This window comes from Cariama cristata, unplaced genomic scaffold, assembly GCF_000690535.1.
Source record: "Cariama cristata isolate BGI_N322 unplaced genomic scaffold, ASM69053v1 scaffold400, whole genome shotgun sequence".
Lineage (NCBI taxonomy): Eukaryota > Metazoa > Chordata > Aves > Cariamiformes > Cariamidae > Cariama > Cariama cristata.
In genome coordinates, this window is record NW_009592753.1 from 134,960 (window position 1) to 154,062 (window position 19,103).

At 36.4% G+C, this 19,103-nt stretch overlaps 1 protein-coding gene across 1 annotated transcript in view; it reads right to left on the bottom strand.

The window, feature by feature from the left end:
- The window catches only part of HTT (huntingtin), an 84,384-nt gene extending 65,282 nt beyond the window's left edge, over positions 1-19,102 (bottom strand). The window contains exons 1-10 of the mRNA XM_009708844.1: positions 19,002-19,102; positions 12,507-12,590; positions 11,948-12,068; positions 8,191-8,250; positions 6,133-6,212; positions 5,528-5,666; positions 5,152-5,293; positions 3,451-3,629; positions 2,744-2,948; positions 1,811-1,858 (exon numbers count right to left, since the gene is read on the bottom strand). Of these exons, the coding sequence (XP_009707146.1) occupies positions 1,811-1,858; positions 2,744-2,948; positions 3,451-3,629; positions 5,152-5,293; positions 5,528-5,666; positions 6,133-6,212; positions 8,191-8,250; positions 11,948-12,068; positions 12,507-12,590; positions 19,002-19,102 (1,159 nt within the window). The remainder of the gene's footprint in view (positions 1-1,810; positions 1,859-2,743; positions 2,949-3,450; positions 3,630-5,151; positions 5,294-5,527; positions 5,667-6,132; positions 6,213-8,190; positions 8,251-11,947; positions 12,069-12,506; positions 12,591-19,001) is intronic.
- Between the last annotated feature and the right edge of the window lies 1 nt (position 19,103).

Below are 19,103 nucleotides of genomic sequence, written 5' to 3' on the forward strand. Positions count from 1 at the left end.
GGGGAGGAAATCAGTTAAGATGCAGAACATAGGCTTTTGTTTCAAAATGAGTTTTCAGTCTTTTTTGCAAATAATTTTCTGAAGCTGAAATACAAACAAACCAACATAAGCCAGCTGCTCAAAACTAAAGTTGGTCTGAAGCAGTAAGACTGAAACGACATGGAATATTCTCAGTTCTTATGTTACGGTCACAGATTTCTGTAGGTCAGTCTCATTTCACACTGCTAAACACAAAGCAGTATCACAGCTAGAGAAGTTTCACCCACAGTAGAAGCCTACTACTCTACATGGTAGTAGACTGCAAAACAACTTCAAGTAGGAACTGGGAATAGGCTTGATTTTTCCTTTCTTTCTACAATGGAGACCAGCAGGAAATGAACAATTCACAATTTTAAATTAAACCTGTACAAAGCACAAAATTGTGAACAGATATCTTTAAATTCATTTATGTCATTGTTTAAGACCACAAAATCTTCATACCTTGATCTTGAAAAAGGATAAAAGCTGATGACTCATACATGTTTTCCTACTCAGTGAAGGAGAGTGTCTTAACAAGTACTTTAATTAAATTTACACTATTATTAATACTTCCAAGTTACACTGGAGACTACTAACAATTCAAATTATCAAAATGATGATTTATCATTTTTCATCTAAAAGTGTTATGCGTTGTCATTCTGATTTGTTGCATTCTGTCCCACCTTTGGATGCTGCAGCAGTATCTACTTCCAGAACATCCTTTCTTTCACACTATTGTTTCTAAACTAGAAATCATCACTGCATCCATAAGCACTATTTCATTCAGCTCTAACCACTATTTCATATTTAGGTATATCCTTAAAGCATATAGGTATATTCTTCAAGCATTATGAGATTCCTTGCACACAAAGATGGGAGGACGTATTTGGAAAAACTGTAAGCTAGCTGCCATAATGGTCCTTAAAAGTCTGTATAACCTTATTTAGTCTTAAACTATTTTTCCTTGATGTTTTTCTTCTCAGTATTGCACATCTCTGTGCTTGTTATGCTTGCACTGACTGCACTACACTCACACATAGTTCCACTGCAGTAGCAGCATTTTGCTCACCTAAAACAGGTGATGAAACCTTACACAGCCGTATCTAGAGTGATTCTACTACTGATATGACTGGGTTTAAGCAAAGTGTAAACATATAACTAGATATGAAGTACTTTCATGCACAAACTAGAAAAAGAATACTTCAGAGCAAATTGTAGTATTTAAAATCCTGCTAAATGAATTACCTATTGAAAAAAGAAATTAAAATATACACAGTAAGACACAAAATGTATAGAATTAATCATCAAGAACAGAAAAAGAAGTAAAAAAGCATCACTTCAAAGCATGCAGACATACACGTGCATTAGGGAAAAGGGAAAGAAGAAGAAAAAAAAAGCAGGCCTAACAAAACCAGGGAGGTTAACTATTTTGTCAGTTACATTAAAGGTTAAGTATTATCATCAAAAGGAAGAATGCCCTGTTCAGAAAGACTATTTTTAGATGTGCTCTTTAAAATTGAAAATTGCATCAATATTCATCACCATAATTTTGCCAGTGAATTACAACAAAAATAAGAATTATACTGCTTTGAATAATTTTAGAATATCTTGATTGCAATATCAGAAATTGCGTCAGAATTCTTTTTAAGATTTACAGTGATTAAGCTCAGCCGACAACACAAAGGCAATTGTGAATGAAGACTGCAGTTCAGCAAGACAATGAAGTGAGGAGGGGGAAGGAAAAAAAATCAGAAAGGAATGCAATTAAAGATTTGTTTTTTAAAATAATCACCTTTATGCTTTCTTGCAAGAACAGGGCTGCATGAAGACCCCCCTCCAGCTGCAAATCACAGAAAGTAAAACATCAGGGCAAAGACAGAGCTGCTGAAATCATGAAGGAATTCTAATAGCCACAAATGGGAAGAAAAAAGAAAAAAAAAAAACAACACAACCCAAAGCCAGGAAGAAATGGCAAACTTGTTGCTTTGGAAGTCCAAGGTTTTTTGGATCATTCGTCATCAAATGACTTTATTTTTCTATGTCAGTTGTGCAAAGTTTGCTTTTAAAAAAATATGCTCTAAATGTCACTACTATGATTGTTTCCGGCTAATGAATTACCTTCTAATAACAGCAGTATTAGAATGATCCATTAGTTCAATACAGAAGTCCTTATAGAAACCCAATCAGAGATTGATTATTTTGAAACAGGTAAGTAGCAGTTAAGAGACAATTTTAAGAACATGCACTTCACAGACAAGAACACTGATAGCTGATTTTAAGAGTTATGGATAAACTTAAGTCATGCTTTAATTTCATGCTGGTTTTGGTATTCAGTAAGGAGCTCTCAGTTAATATAAATTCTGATTAGATCAGCTTTTTATGAATCACAGTTGTCAGATGCTTGGTGAGAACAACATTAATTTTGGGGGAAAAAAAAATAAATCTATCACCACAGTTAACTTGTTCTGTGTAACCAAAAAAAACCATCAGTACAAACTGTAAAAAACACTCTGGAGTTTGTCATTATTCAATGAACGTATACCCACTTAAAGGAAGGAGGGGAAAAAAAAAACCCTTTCCTGTACCTGGGTAAAAAAAAAAAAAAAAGTCATGCATGACTTTATACATTTCATTTTATCCTTCATACTTTTGGCTAACACTAAGAAATAGAGCTGGTGATGTATGTTCATCATCTTTTACTTGAATTACCAAAAATATCGCTTACCTATAAGTTCCACTATGCTCCCACTGCGGTTCCTGCTGGCAGATTCATCTTTGGATACACTGACCTGCACAATGCCCCCTGAAGCGGTAAGGGCATGGAGAAGTTCAGGTGGTGGCGTTCTAAAAAGCTGTTGTAATAATTCTAAAGCTCCAGTCACAACATTATGGTCCTGATGCTGGGTGTAATGCAGAGTTAATTCATAAACCTAAAACCCAACAAAGTACTGCAGTAAGTCTCTCTGAAGACACAACATACCACGTTTCTTCTCATATACCACATTATATTTCAGTGGTGCAATAAAAATGACTGATGTTTGCTATGTCTAGTCTTCACCACACTCTTCCAAGGGGAAAATGTCAATTAATTCTAGCCATTCAACTGCCTTTTTGGTAGAAGCCTATTGTTTCTGTTTATTGTTATAGAAGGAGGAATCACATCAAAGAACACCATAATGATTATGAAGCTCTTTAGCTCCTTTTGGAACACCTAGCAAGTACTGCTGATGCATTTTTCAGGGATTTCTCATCATTATTTACCAGAAGTTCCAGCCACTGGACCAACTATTGTTTACCAAGATGAAGAGGAATTTGAGAAAATAATTCAGAATGTTCAACATCAAATTAGTGCTGTATCATACTATATGCAAGATTTATTTCTTTTCCTTCCAATTAGTACTTTTCAGGTTAGGGTTATTATCCATATTTTACCTGTATAAGTTGTTCTGGTGAAGGTGAAATCTCTGTTTCTTTTCTTGTTACGCCAAAACTGCCTTTCAGGCTGGTATCCTTTACTTGTTGTTGCAATAAAGGTATGAGATACCTTAGTGTAAGTAAAACACCCAGGATTAAGAGAGTAGGATGATCATCTTCTACAGGAACCAACAAACCTGGGGGTAGAAAAGCAGGAGCCAAATCATTTATTGACAGTTATTTCATGTAGTCCATGTAATAGCTTCTTTAAAAAACAAAAAACAAACAAAAAAACCACAACAACAAAAAAAAACCTAGTAGCAACTTAAAAATGCTTTCTAAATGTACAAACATTTGAATATATGCATTATTTAATATTCCTGATAATGATTTAAGCAACGTGGGAAAATGGTCAGAGGACCCTGTCTCACCTTCCTTGTTCCCTACCTCTTTTTGTTCAGTAAAAACACAAAAATTATTTGTCGTAATACCTGACACTTCCACCAAATGACCTAGACTCTCTTGCTCTCCTCACTTACCTCCTCTCTCCACTTGGCAGTTTAACTAAGGCCAGACATAATTCCTTCACAGACACATGTGCTACTACCCTAATGAATGACATTTACACTTCTGCCTCCTCCCTTAAGTATTGGGAATCTTGTTCCATATATCTACCTGATAATCAGAGTGAAACTCAAAACATAATAAGAACAAATATAAATTATGCAAGAAAACACAATCTTCTATTTGGATGGGGGGCAGGGAGAAAGAAAACTAAATATCAGAATCTCAGAATCAATTCACGGAGTTCTTATTAGTCCTCCTGTCTGAATTCAGTACCATTGCCAGGACATTATAAAACATTACCTTCGAGTCAGGAAAGAACAACGTGAACAATGTGTGCACAGAAGTACACAACTTTCAAGTCACAGAGTGAGGAAAGTCACTACACGGCATTTGAATTTTTCACCTGTTCTTAAAAGAAGCAAGGCTAACAGATAATGCTTTATGTATCTGCTGGTGTTCCTTACCTCTTCTTTTGCAATATAGTCTACATAACGAAGAATCCCCCCGTCAGTAACAAAACTGAGGCAAAAGTTTCCACTACAGTCCAGACAAGCATCTCATCATGAGTTGCAAAACACCCCAAAGACCATGCAAACTTCCCAGCTGAAGAAATATAGAACCAATACCTAACACAAAGTTGTGCGCTTTTAAATTTAAAAAAAAAAAAAAAAAATTCCATTTCTGGCCTGAGTTAGGTTTTCAACAAAGAATCTACATGGTACTTCTTCTTAAAAGAGGTTACGAGGTACACATTCATGACCCAGGGTATAGCAGTCATATCATCCACCTCAGATCTGCTGCATTAACAACCAAGCTGCTGAACAACGCAAGTCTTCACAGACTCCTGAGCAAGTCCCTCCAGAATCCCTAGACTTCCTCATTTTCCAACAGGCTTCTTGCTTTCCTAGCTTTTGCTGTTTCTTTTCAATGTTACTAAATAAACATTGCAGCACATACAGAGATACAAATAGCTTTAGACATATCTTCATCTAACTTAACACAAAATAGAGAAAGCATTAGCAGTGTAACTGGTAGTCTTAAGCATCCTTGCTTTGACTGACAAACTCTCACATATGAAAAATGTCTTACACAGAAAAAAAATTCATGTTACTTACACCTAAAGCAAATTTAATTTTTTTTCCAGAATCTTACCTAGAAGTACATTCAATAACCAGGCATAAAAATACTGCATTCTTCGCGAATGTTGACAGATGCTTACTGCTGATCCTGCTGCCGTTCGACGGATAGTAGGGGAACTGGATTTAAGGTTAGCTATGAAAGTCTTCAATAAAACCTAAACCCAAAGATTTTTATGAGAAAGAAAAGAGACTGAAGTGAATAGGAAATCAGCAAATGTATTTTTTTGTTCATTCAAAGCATTACTTAACATACATCAAGCAAGGGCAACTTTTGCCTTAATTCAGACATGAAGCTGTAATACTGCTTTCTGTAAAATCTGATCAATGATGCTGATAGCTTACTGTGATTTGAGATATAATGGGAGCACTAATAGGTTAAAGAAAGATACCTTAATCTCATTGTCGTTTGCAAAATTGCCAAACGCTGCCATGATTTTTGGTATTGCCGCAGCTAGAGTCTCTTGTACCGATTCTTCTGGTCTCTTACTTATTCGTGTTAGACAGGGCAAAAGGTTTACTAAGTACGGCCTAAGTATGGTAAGGGAGAAAATTTAATTTGAGATCAGAAAAACTGTACCCATCTAAACATTTTTAATTCATACTCAAATTCTGTGGCATTCCTAAATCATTAAAAAAAAGTACCTGTTAGCCACATAGGATGTAGGAAAAAAAAGATAACAGTCTCTGAATACAATTTGGAGACATTAAGATAGAATTAAAAAGAAGAATACACTTGAAAAAAAAAAAAAAGTCATTGCCTTCACAAGTTTCCCCCCTCCTTCCCCCAGACTCATGTACAGCACAGAACTAAACTCCGTTTAAAAAAACCCCATCAAAACAGTTAATCAAATAAAGCTACTTCAGAGAGAACAACTTAGTAGGAATTCTTCCAATATCCCAATTATATATTTACAACTTGAGAATTGTAACATTTTGTTAACATCTACATTTTGTTAAATATTCTTTGGAAAGTTCATTACTACGATGTGTTTACCTGCACTTTTGAGGCCGAACTAGATGGGCAAGCTCAGCAAATCTCCAGAGTGCAGCACGTAGACTTCTGGAAGCACCATTCTAGACAGAGTATGCAATTGTTACATTTCATCAAGCAAAACCATTTCCTAAAAATATCTACAATATACAATAGTATACAGCTTTACACCATTTTACTTAAACAGATAAAAATGTAACGTGTCTGAAAGTCATAAATTTCCTTTAGCCAAAAGGAAGCCAAGTCAGCTCCGTGACTGCCTTCATTTTTCTAGCTGGTATTAGCAATTTTCTGAGTGACCAAAAATGAATAATAAGGAACATCAAGAAAGAGAAGGAAATGTTCAAGATCTCCACTTTGCTGAAATCAGCTTAAAATACCACAAAGGTATCAACCAACAAAGAAACACTGATGATACAAGAGTCTAAAAATCACTGGAACACTTGCAGAGATACAAATGCAGCATAAAATTGACAGCAGTGGAGATATGCAAATAAATGATGTTCAGCTCCTGAGCATGCCAAAGAAAAAAAATCTACGTATTGATCTGTGTAACTTTATAATGGCTTCCATCCTGAAGTTTAGTTCTATTTGTCTGTATTGACACCTTCAGTTATGCACCTGACTTGAGTCAGAATGCCTTTAGATCTCGTGTCTAAGGATATATAGTACAGCTCCTTAGTATTGTTGGAAATACAGAAAATTATGGAAGTCAATAGATGTTTAGGAGACATTGTGTACCTAATGCAGTTCAAACCTAACCAAAATGCTTGTCAAATAAAGCCCCTCTGAAGACAGAGCTGAGATGTTTAGAAATTGTCGTTTCTTTCTTATTTTCTCATGGTCTTGTTAGCATAATAAGTAAAAAACCTCTTGCATCTGAATTACAAAATGTGCATTTTTTGCAGGTTCAGAGCCAAACAACAGATTCTGGCATGGCTTCTAAAGTGATCCAACTGATGCACAAACAAAATTCAATCTGCTAGGTGCGTTTGTTATGCTTGCTACCTCTTGCCTCTGCCATGAATCTGTGAGCAACTATTCAAGAAGCACATGCCACCTGAAGAACAAAATATCTCCTCCTGCACCTGGTCATAACATGCAGAAACTTGACAGCTATTTTTGTTTACACTGGCTGTTTTTTGTTAAGTAGCTACATGTCTATTTCCATACCCTCAAACACTTTACATGACATTAAGGTACAACAATACACTAACATATTCATATAGGGCCTACAAGTAGGTTTTCTTCTGTCAGGTGTGGAATATCCACATTGCTTTTGTTGTTTGTTTTATTTTTTAGAGTTCTATCATTCATTCCCAAAGAAATAAACCAAAAAGCAATAGCACTACTGTCTGACAAATAACACCTGTGTTTTCTCCCTATACAATCCTTGCTATATGTTTTTAGATGCAAGAGACATGATTTCAGTGATACTGTCCTGAACACAGCCTATTTCTTCTGTAGTCATATACCTCAAAAAGGCTACTACTAAAATTTTTCCCATGGACATAATTAAATTGTGACTTTACACCTAAAGAGAGAGATGCTTCAGTATTTTTACCCATGCTTCTTACAGAAGCTGTAAGTACACATCACATGTCCACAAAGTAGTTAAAACTTGTATCAGGTCACTTCAGGTCTTGATCAAATGATTCCTCCAAGAAGTTATGTCAAGTTAAGAACGTCACTGTTCTCCATCTACTTTTCACCACCCTTTTGCTTGAAGTTATTCGTTCCAGCTCAGTCAGTGGAGCAAACATCATGAATATGCCTTATTCACTTGGGTGCAGAGTCACTAAGGTTAACTCAGACTGCTGTTCACACCAAATGCTCACACATTTTCTGCCAGATAAGCTTTCAAAAGTGGTTAAATCTAAACAATGGGGCCAATAGTGAGGAACTGGGTAGAATAATACATTAAACAGTCACAAATCCTTCCAAAGTGAAGTTTTGACCTTGATCTTAAAAGACATACGCTAATTATTTGCACTAATGCCACAATACATTAAAGCACTCGCTAAATATTGTATGTCAGAAGGACATGAAAAACTCACTCACCTTTTTAATCTCTTTATACAGTTCTAGTTGTAACCTAGGAAGATTGGAATCCATCAAAGCCTGCAATAAAACGCATTGAGAACGTACTGTATCAGACGGGAGGTACCTTACAGGAACAATGTTACACTTGCAATAAAACCGCCTCAAAAGAGGCACAGAATTACCTAACTGCCTCTGTATTTGATATATAACCAAGAAAGTGCTAAATACTGAAGGGAGACACCTTTATCTTTCACACACACACAAAACAGAATCACAGACAAATTCTATGATCTCTAACAGTTATTTACTGTTAATTATTGACTGTTTTACTCATCCTACCTAAAAAAGGCCATATGGGATCAGACTACAAGCAGAGCCAACCTAACATGCTTTCTGGCAATCGCCAGGAGTAGATACTCATGAACAGAATATTAAAACACAAAAATAGTATTCACAAGCAGCAAGAGGTATTTCCTGCTACACATCCCCACTGTCAAGTAGCCTCCTACTATTTCTCAAACTCAGGCTGCAGTTGTACTATTACCTTTAACAGCCCTTGAAAAACCCTTCTTTCATGAATCAGCCTATTTTCTGCATCCATTGATTACCACAAGGTGTTCTGGCTACCAGAAGTATCACATCCCAGGATTTAACCAAGCATGCTGCAACAGACCATACACTGTAGTTTGAATCTGTAGTCTGGCTAAGAATTAGGGTACGTAAAATGAAAGTAAGCACGAAGAAGTAGTAATTTTCTGTTCACCACAACTCAGCTATTCTCCTTCCATCTTTAAAATAGAAGAAAAAAAAAAAATGAAAATAGTTCCGCTATATATAATCTCTTCCTACAGAATATTTTGTATTCATACAATTAACCCTTCTCTTCCATTTTTTTCCTAGTGCGTACTACTATTTATGAACATTTCCACCACCACTTCCTCAGATGAATTAAGAGCTTCATACAATGTGAAAGTGTCTACATTGTGGATTTCTACAGTGCTATCATGTTTAGCATTTTCATTCTTTATTCCTCGCCCAATAATTTAATAATTTCTAATTTTCTGTTGCCTTCTTGACTGCCAACCATTAAGTTCACATCTTCACAGCATTACTCATGATGACTACAAAATCCTACATGGCACATGCTGATATAGAGGCCACAACTGCTTAAGCGTGGTCAGTGAAGTGCCTGTGGCTCCTCCAGAGCATGATTCCCCTAACCAAAAATTGTATGCTCCATAAATTCATTCCCCCAAGTTATACCAGCCATCATAATAAAATGGTATTACCTTCCCCAGAAAAATCTTACCTGGCTTATATCTTTGTATTGTCATAAGCACCTCAACTATTAACTGCAGGTGCCTACATGACAGTAGGTAGGGATAAATCTCACTTACTTCACAAAACTTAGTTTTCATGGGAAGTTCACTGCCGCTGTATATAAGAATATCAAGCAACAGAAACAGGCACCAGCTACTATTTGGCTTCAAGGGTAAGTTGTCCTTACAACATACTCAACTGGAGCAACTCTTTTTACCAGTGTATACCTCTATTTTTAGCAGGCTAGAATCTACAGTCATCCTGATTGGAAAAAATTGTAAGCATAATCAACTCTAAATTACTACAAATAATAAATCCCAATTACCGAGACCAACTGTACTCCAATCTGTGTGAACAGTCCCACCAGTATCATTAGCAGAGAATACTACAACATTCAGCTTCAGAAACAAGACAGCTTCAGTAACACCTTACTCGCAGAAACTCGGTAACTCCCAACTTGGTATTGTTTCTTTTATATAAGGGTATCACCAAACCTATTTAAACTTTGAGCCATTTATGCTGTCTGTGAGGTTCTGACAGGTAAGTGTATCAATACTGAAAGATGACCTACAGAGTGTTCACCTAACCTTATTTGCTGTTTCAGTTTACAGCCTTGTCTATATAGAAGCATTAGCATTTTAATCATACTAACGAGCATAAACTCCAGAGGGACACACAGTTACACAAGTAATGCCGACATCTATATTCTTATATTTAAAGACAGAAAATATAACGCATCTTTCTAGCAACAGAATTAGTCTCTAAAATGCCTGAGGTACTAAAAAAGCTGAACATTGACTAATATGCAAGCTTAAGGGGCCAACATTTCTGTTCCACTCATCACAAGCATCACTGCTACTTGCACGACCAAAAATAAAACTGCACATCTTTCTTTCTCTGCATTTATACACGAGACAGTGCCTGCCTGAAGACTAAGTTGTTTGTACACAGCATAAAACATAGAAACAGAATACAAACTATGACCAGCTTCAGTAACAGCCCAATACATCTATGTAGTTGAAATATCACAACTATTACCATTTCATAGCTGTGACCAACTGGCAAGCTTAATGACTGACAGAAGACTCCATCGTTTAAAATCACTTTAATCATTAAACCAAAACAATCTACCATAAAAAGATTTGAAAAAAAAAAAAGTTTTTCAAGTTACCTTGAAACATGCCAGAAAGCAAGAATATTAAATAGATTGGTGAATTAAAGAGGTCATATTTATACCAAGTCTACAGAATAGTTTGGTAGAAAGAAGGAATTAAGTTTAGAAGAAGGAATTAACTGTTTCAGAGCACCTTTTAAAGCAAATTAAGTTACATAATGGTGTACGCGTTTCACAGAGTGCTAAGCTCCTGCAAATGGAAAAACATTTAAATCAGAATGAATAGAGCAAAGTGCTACAGGGCAAAACAAAAAAAAGCAAAAGACACTTGCATATCCTCATTCCCTATCCCTATGGAATACACTACATAATGAGTAACCTTTCTCCATACAACTTTCAGCCAAGGTCAATCCCGAAACGTAATTCATTCAGATATCAAACAAATAGAACTTAACTGAGAGAAATCCCTACAGAAATAGGGATGTTTTATTTGCTTGCTTCTACACACCCCTTCATGCAAAATGAATTTATTATTTGCATATTTCCAAAGCAATTAAACTTTGCATTAACTAGATTAATTACACAGGTACATTATCTTGACTCAAAGGTCAAGTGGTCAAGTATTTCAGAAAGGGGGGGGGGGAGAGGGAGAAAGGGGGGGCAAGTGAAGATAAACCTGTCCTGTCAGTAGCAGCTCACAGCAATTACTCAAAATGTTCATTTTAAGATACTTTGAATCAAGATTTAGACCTTGCCTGACCTCATATGAATACCTGCCTGCTATTCTCCAACAAGCCCTTCATTCTGGATCACAGTAGGGTAATAAACAATCTCCAGAACACCATATTTATCCTAATTATTGCCTAAAAGCTCCTCCTCCAAGTCTCAGCAAATCACACTACCTGAATTACAGCATACTAATTTGGAATGAAGAGCCACTAGATCTTTCAGTCAGCTTTGTAATATTTTTACCTTTCCTCATGTTAAGTATCTTTATGTTTACAGAACAATAATACAGTATTCCTCCCATGCAACAAGACGACTGTAGAGAAGCCTACATTCTTGTTTTGGTTAACTTCAAGAGAACAAAGTTAATGAACAACTGAAGAAGAGAATAGATTAAAACAATGAACAACAGAAGACAAGTTAAATATATTGATCTGGGCATAAATGCTCTCCTAAGAGCACATATAGAATTTAGTAAAGAAGATTACTTCACCTCTTACATTATGAGATATTATCAGCAATAAGAAAAGCAACTAAAAGAACAGTGTGAATTCATACAGGACACTGCATCAAGAAGAGGTAAAATCTGGCAGTACAGTATATAAAAGTTCTTACTTTAATAACTTTATTAAGGCATTCATCAGCAACCATCCGGACATCAGATTCTGCATCCTCACTGCAGAGGAGAAAGAGTTCCATAGCAATCCCCAGCAGTTTCTGAAATTCTGGCGAATTTCTAAGTAAAAAAATACGAGAAAATTACAGTGTGCACTACGAAAAGCAAACTCCAATGCCATTTTTGAGGGGGTTTCATAATCCAATTATACATATATTACACACAGTTATACAAGAGGAGAAGACATTCCGCGGATTAAAGCACTTCATTAGGAGTTGGGAGATCATTTCCCTGCTCTTTCCTGCATAATCTGGCAAGGTATTTGACCTCTGTGCCTCAGTTTCTCTGTCTGAGGTAGAAGGTCAATGCCTACTCTACCAATACTTAAACAAAATTACTTCTTAGATTTTGAGTTGGTAAAAAAAAAATAATAAAATAGTGCCATTTCAGTTTTAAACAGAAGTTGAGCATTTAAAATCATATCAGGAAGCCTCCAAATAACTAACACTCCAAAGTAGCTATTCATATTATTGCAATAAATTAAAGACGGTGTCTTACCTTAAAGACTGAGCAACTATGTTTTCACATATTGTTAGGCAATGATTCACCCGATCTTTCTTGGTAGTTGAAAGTTCTTTCTTTCTAAAAGAAGAACACAATGATAATGAGTCTGAGATAAGACTTCGAAAGTGAGCAATGACCATTTAAACACTCTTGCTAGAGTAGTGTCTACTGATTATACAAGAAAAAGATGCACTCTTCTGGTCATTATATAAACAGCTGTATATCAACCACCTGTAGTCTCAGGACTTCATATACTGACTGCTGCTGAGAGCATGCAGGCACACAAGTAAAGGGAAGGATACAAACTTAGAAAAAGAATGAATCATTTAACAGGGAATATCCTATCAATTCCATAACTTTCACTGAGAAAAAATATTTGGGAAACAAAACTGAAGACTGAAAAGGAGTAAAGGGAAAGGAAGTAAAAAGTGGAGCAGATCTAGAACAAAGCTGAAATAAAGAAACTGATAAAAAAAGCTTCAGGAAAATAAGCCACGAGAACAAGTCTTGCAGATCTAAAAATACCACCTTTAAAAAGGCCTTCCTCACACGTGTTATCACCTTACTACTTTTTTGGTCTGGCAAATTCTTGAAACTTAGAGTTCTATTAAATTGACCATTTTGTATCTGAACTGGAAAAGATGTCAAAGCAATCCTATTATACATCACATTCCTCCAAATGGTTTTGTAATTATAAACCCAGCAAAGCTCCAGGCACGGTCTATGCCCATCAAGAATAATGTCCCTACAGTAACACTTGGTACAGTCCAGGAAAGGCCAAGCTTAGTCAACCGGCAGCAAATGAGTGCAAAATGAAGAGAATAAAATTCATAGAATCAAAGAAAGCATATCTATAAATGATGCAGAGCACAATATGAAAAGATTCTACTTTGCAAAACGTGTTTAACATTCACTTCAATATGATACAAGCTCCTATAACCCTTTAAGGCTGAGTCTAAAACAGAAGCTTCTTCCCTGCTCCAGCCCCAACAAAGGAACTGTAAAAAGAGAGAGAGAAAAATTCACAACTATGACAGTGAAATTTTATTTCATTGTATGCAGTGTCTCCTACTCTTAACTTTACTGACACAGAATCACTTCTGGGAAAGCAGATGTTACTTTTAAATAATTAACCAGTAGCAATACTGGGAGCTAAAGTGCACACCCAAAGGTACCTCTCCTGGGTTTGATTCACAATGAGAAGATACCTGCTCCTTCACTTAGATTCACACAGAATCTTCCCTTTTGTTTTCCAAGTGAGAATTGATCATCTGTATTTTTAGCATTTAATTTTCTGTCTTAGGAAATATATCAATACTATGAAATAGCAAAACAGCATTTCTGAACTACAAGTTGGAAAACAATGTGAAAAGCTTTGAGTTATGTTAACATAGCTAACACAACGTTAAGGACCAACAGCAAGTAGCCAATAAGCACATGAAATTAAGCTAACTTAAAATACAGATAAAAATTCTGAAGAATTAAGTTGTAATATTTAAGAGCTTTAACTGAAATAATTGTACGGTTTTTGAAAAAAGTCATTCTTTGCAAGTAGCCCTGTCCTTTTTCTTCCGTCAGGTTGGAAGTGGGGGGTTGAAAAGTGTTTGCTCCCAAGATTCCAGTTTTTCTCCCAAGGATCCTCTCATCTCACTCCAGAAATACTTTGGCTTTTTAAAAGTTTAAGGAAAGGTTCTGAACAAAACCATTTTTTCCATTATAATTTGGCAGTATTTTGTTTAGGTAAACTTCAGCATTCCTCAAAGAGGATCTCTTCTTTGGCTTGTCTTCTTAAGCAACTGACAGAATACGAGTAGCCAATCTGAATTTGATCAAGACACACAACGTCTTCCTCTCTACCTTGAAAATGCACCACAGAGTCTTTAACAGCACTTTCAGATCATGTCTACTAAAACAGCAAATACTTCCTAAAATGTTCAACTGATTTTGCAACTTAAGCAGCATTGATGTGAACAGGCTTCTCTTCTAAGAGACTGAACAAATAATTTCAACTTTTATGGTAATTCTACCTAGCCTTGCCCACATCTCTTATGAGCACCATTTTCAGTACACATTCAACCCAAGAATAGAAGAGGCACATCTGAGCTTGCCCATAAGCTTACTATTTCAGATATAAAACACATTAAAACATTGCCGAATGAGACCGCTTTCAGAATAGTTTTTTTAATTATTTACACATAATAATAGCCCTGAGCAAGGCAGGCAGTAGTGTTCAATACTACTCAGACTAGTACAGATCAATCTCTTCGGCAGATTTCTGTAAACAGAGAGCTCATCTAACACTGAATCTACCACCTCACTGAAATAAGTAACTTAAATAAAAAAGGCCTGACTAGAGAAAATTTAATGTGAAAAATTAGAAGGAATGAATATAGGAAACAAGTTACCATTTAAACTGAAATAACAGAAACTAGAGGTGAACAGTAACTATCAGTTACTATTCATAGGGAAAAGATGAACAAACATTCAACCAAGTTTGCCGTACCGAATCTTTCATCTACCATTTGGTTATTCAACTTCCAAAAAAGTCAGCCTTTGAAGAAATGAAAGAAAAGGTGGAAGGTAAACACTTAATGTACATCATGGGCACACACACATTTTCTGTGCCTACAGAGAGAGAAGGATAACAGAACAGTATCTAGAGATAGAACACAGGAGTTGTTACTTAAAAAAAAAAAAAAAAGCTCTATTCAGAAGTATTATGAAGTCCTCGGGCAAACTGCTGATGAGCACACCCAGGGGGAAAACAACAGCACCACATATTTCTTAGAAGAGAGCTGAAGCAGCAAGTCCCAAGTGTAAGGTCACTCCAGTTTGATGAATAACACAAGGCAGATGATACTGGAAGTAGCAGTTATCTACAGGAAAGCTTCATCTTACATGCAGAGGAGTTTACTCATCTGCATGTTTCTCCAGACAATCTCTACCCAAGATTAATAAACATTAGAAGAAAACCACCAAGTCCAGATAATTTTGCAGTTTGAGTCCTGATGAGTTGGCTACAAAAAGATGCAGCTCACTAATGTTCATTTTTATTAGGCCTTGGAATTAAGAATATGTAAGAAGAGTATAGAAGCTCTAAAGCTGAACCAGCATCAAGAAAAAGAGCCAAGCCAAGCAGCTTGACATTAATCTTGAGCAAAGTAATGGGAAACTCAAAAAAAGATTCTATTAATAACAAACAAAAATATGAGTGGATCAAGAAATAAACTAAGCCCAAATATGGCAGACACTTCAAACAATGTCTAGTAACACAGATAATGATGGATAGTCAAATGAACTAGAACAGGTCTACAACATACTCTAGAAATGGTAACTCCAAAAATCCATCTAGGAACCATCACTGACAAGCAGGGCAATAGGTATTATCCACGCAATTCACGCGGTCTTCAGTTAAGCAAAAATTTCATGACACCTCTACATATAGCACTGATGAAACCAACCCATGACCACAGCTTCAGTTAAACATAAAAAATCCAGAAAAAGTAAGTACGGAAAAATGGATATTGTTGGAGAGCACTTTGGCTCCTGCAGTACCTTTTGTGTAAGGGTAACGGTTAGAATCCAATGTAAGAAAAAAAAAATCAAAACAGGGCACAATTAAAAACAATTACAACAATTAGCTATCAGAACAAGTTGACAAGAGAAAAGGTAAAGAATCCACCTTTGGATTAATCAGATCAAAGCCAAACACTTTTCCAGAAGAAATATTAGCAAGTCATTCTCTCAGCACACTAATAAAAGGTAAAAATTAATAAAATGTAAAATATAGTATGTTGTGTGACAGACCATCTGCTTTTTAGTTTCACTGAGTAAACTCTGAATTTTTACAACATACTAGTCAAGTTTTAAGTTAGTGGGAGTTTTGTAATCTGAAACAAAACACCCAACTCCAACCAAAATTTAAGGGTCTGAAAAAGCTAAAAAGATACAAAAGAAAATCAGGTGCCTCAGCAGAAGTGTATAGAAGCAGTATGATGACAGAGAACTCGACCTACGTTTTCATAGAAGGAAAAAAAAAAAAAAAAAACAGCAAAAGATAAGAGAGGAGCCAGAAACTGATGTCTGACTACAATGCATAATAAAAGCATCACACATGATTACTGCTGATCAAAATCTCTCAAAACATAAAAAGCTCTAACTTTCTTGGTAACAGCTAAATTCAATTAATATTTTAACACAAAAAGTAAAGCCAGGATATCAGTTTTATCAAGAATTCAGCAGTCATTGTCTTACCATAAAGCAAAGAAAAACTTCAATACATGTTGTGCAAACAATTAAGTCTTCTCTACCCAATCTCTGTGATGTTAAAACATTTCATAGCAGCAGAAAGACAGACCGACCTTAGTAGGACTCATTCACTAACCAGATGTTGAATGCTGAGTTTCTACCAAAAATATTTAAAAGGCCATATTTGCCTACCCCAACAGGAAAGATGCTTTATTATTATTATTATTTTTAATCATGTAGAGGTAATATTGTGTTGTTGTAAATTCAGGTAGCTTATTTCAGGAGGGAAAAAAAAATGTAGAGGTGCATAGTTTTACTTTTACTGTAGCAAAAAAGGCCAACAAAAATGTAAAACACTACCTGTAAAAAGAGATTATAACTTGAAGAACGATAGATTCTCACTCGTCTAATTTAGGCAACAGGACAACTTTGATCTAATGGACAATGTCAAACAGATGTCAAGGAAACTATTAAAGAGCAAACCAGTAGCATTTACGCTATGACATTCACCAATTAATTTATTCTTTCATTACTGACAGGTAAGCTCACATTCTTTTACAACAGCAAACAGATAGAACAACAGGAAGTTACCACACAGATCTACAAGATATTTAACTGCTATTTGTACAGAACCACAGTGAAGATGAATACCTCTCCCGAAACACAAGGAAAACACAGAGGCAATTTTCCTTTCCAGTCCATTGCAAGAAAAACAAAAAAAAATGCAGACAGTATTGTGAACTACATTCAAGATGTCACCTAGTATTTCATTAAAGTTTGGGAAACTTCAGCAAAGACTGCCACAATATGCTTTCATGAGGCTTAGTGCTGTTACTGAATTTGTATAGCTCCTGGGGGCATGCAATATCATCAGCTTTCTGAAAACACACAGTCTATTCTTAAGTACAAACCAGAGTCAACAAGGACAACTAAAACCCCGATTTTTTTAATGTTTTGAGTAAGAGTATGCCTAAATTCAGAGCCCCAAATCAAGCATAACATCCCTCAGCAAGCACCAAAAATAATTTTCAGGAATTTCTATTGGAATACCGTGATCTATCTCATCAGTAACTTTCTAGATAGATTTTTTCCAACCACACATAGGAAAGATTAGAAATTAATGCTTACCTATCCTCCACGTCACACAAAGCACTAGCACAAAAAATGCACATAACAGAGCCATTAGTCCCTGCAGACCAGTAAAGCATCTAAAAACAATTAGCTCATGAAGAAGATGAGGTTTTTATCTGTTATGCCCCAAAAGTGTGAAAATGCGTTGCGACTGTTTGAGACAACACTCTCCAAACAGTATCAACCATGATAATTTAGTTGGCATCCATCTGAGAATGTATGCTGTGGGAGCAGGTGGCCAAGAGCCCAGCTCCACTGCTTAGCATCCTCTGCCAGAACACTATGAAAATCCTAATTTAGAAATTAACTGCTCCTCAATCCTTCTGCTTCTCCTGTCTCCCCAATAGGTGGAGAAAAAGAAATAGTGTGACTCATATATTTATGTCGTAAAAAACTTACTGTCTTTTCACTTAGTCAATGAAAGTGACTTTCAGAGGATGCCAATGTAAGGGGTAGCACTGAGGTACTGAACAGCTCCTTGCCCTTGTCCTCCAGTAATGTCTCCCAATTGGAAATCTGAGTATCTCATGGATGTAACGCATTTGTCCCTAATGTTTAAGAAAAGGGTATCAGGAATATTTAAACTATTTCATCTTACATCTCTGCAGAGCAAGTCACAGCACAAAACTTTAATTTAAAGTTTGTCATAAACAGACATCCACATCAACTCCCCCCAAACACATCAGAACTCAGACTTAATGAGGCTTAGTGCTTTAAGTTACACTTAGGGTTTTTTGCCTTTTTTCCAGCAGCGTATTAACTGAAAATAAGGTTTTCCTTCCTAGAACCAGTCTGCGAAACCCATATATCACTCTTGTATCTCCCATTCATTACCCATACTGCTACATTTTCAGATGTGCTTGTCCAGAAAGTTATTCCTAACTTAAACTTTAATAAAGAGCAAGCAGCACCCCCAGACACGTCCACAGCAACAGCCTCCTGCCAAGGGCAGGGAAGCACCTCAAGACTAACTCCTCCAGGCACTGGCAGCTGACCCCCTGCCTCTCAGGCTGTCAGCAGTTCCGGCGCGGCAGCCTCTCCCCGGGACAGGGGAGGACGAAGCCGAAGTGTTTCGGGAGCCCTCCCAGTCCCTAGGTGCGTGTCACTCACGGTCTCTGGAGCGGCTCCTCGGGGATGGCAGCCGGACCCTGCTGCTGCTGGAAGGAGCGCAACGATTCGAAGGCCTTCATCAACTTCTCCATGGTGGCCATG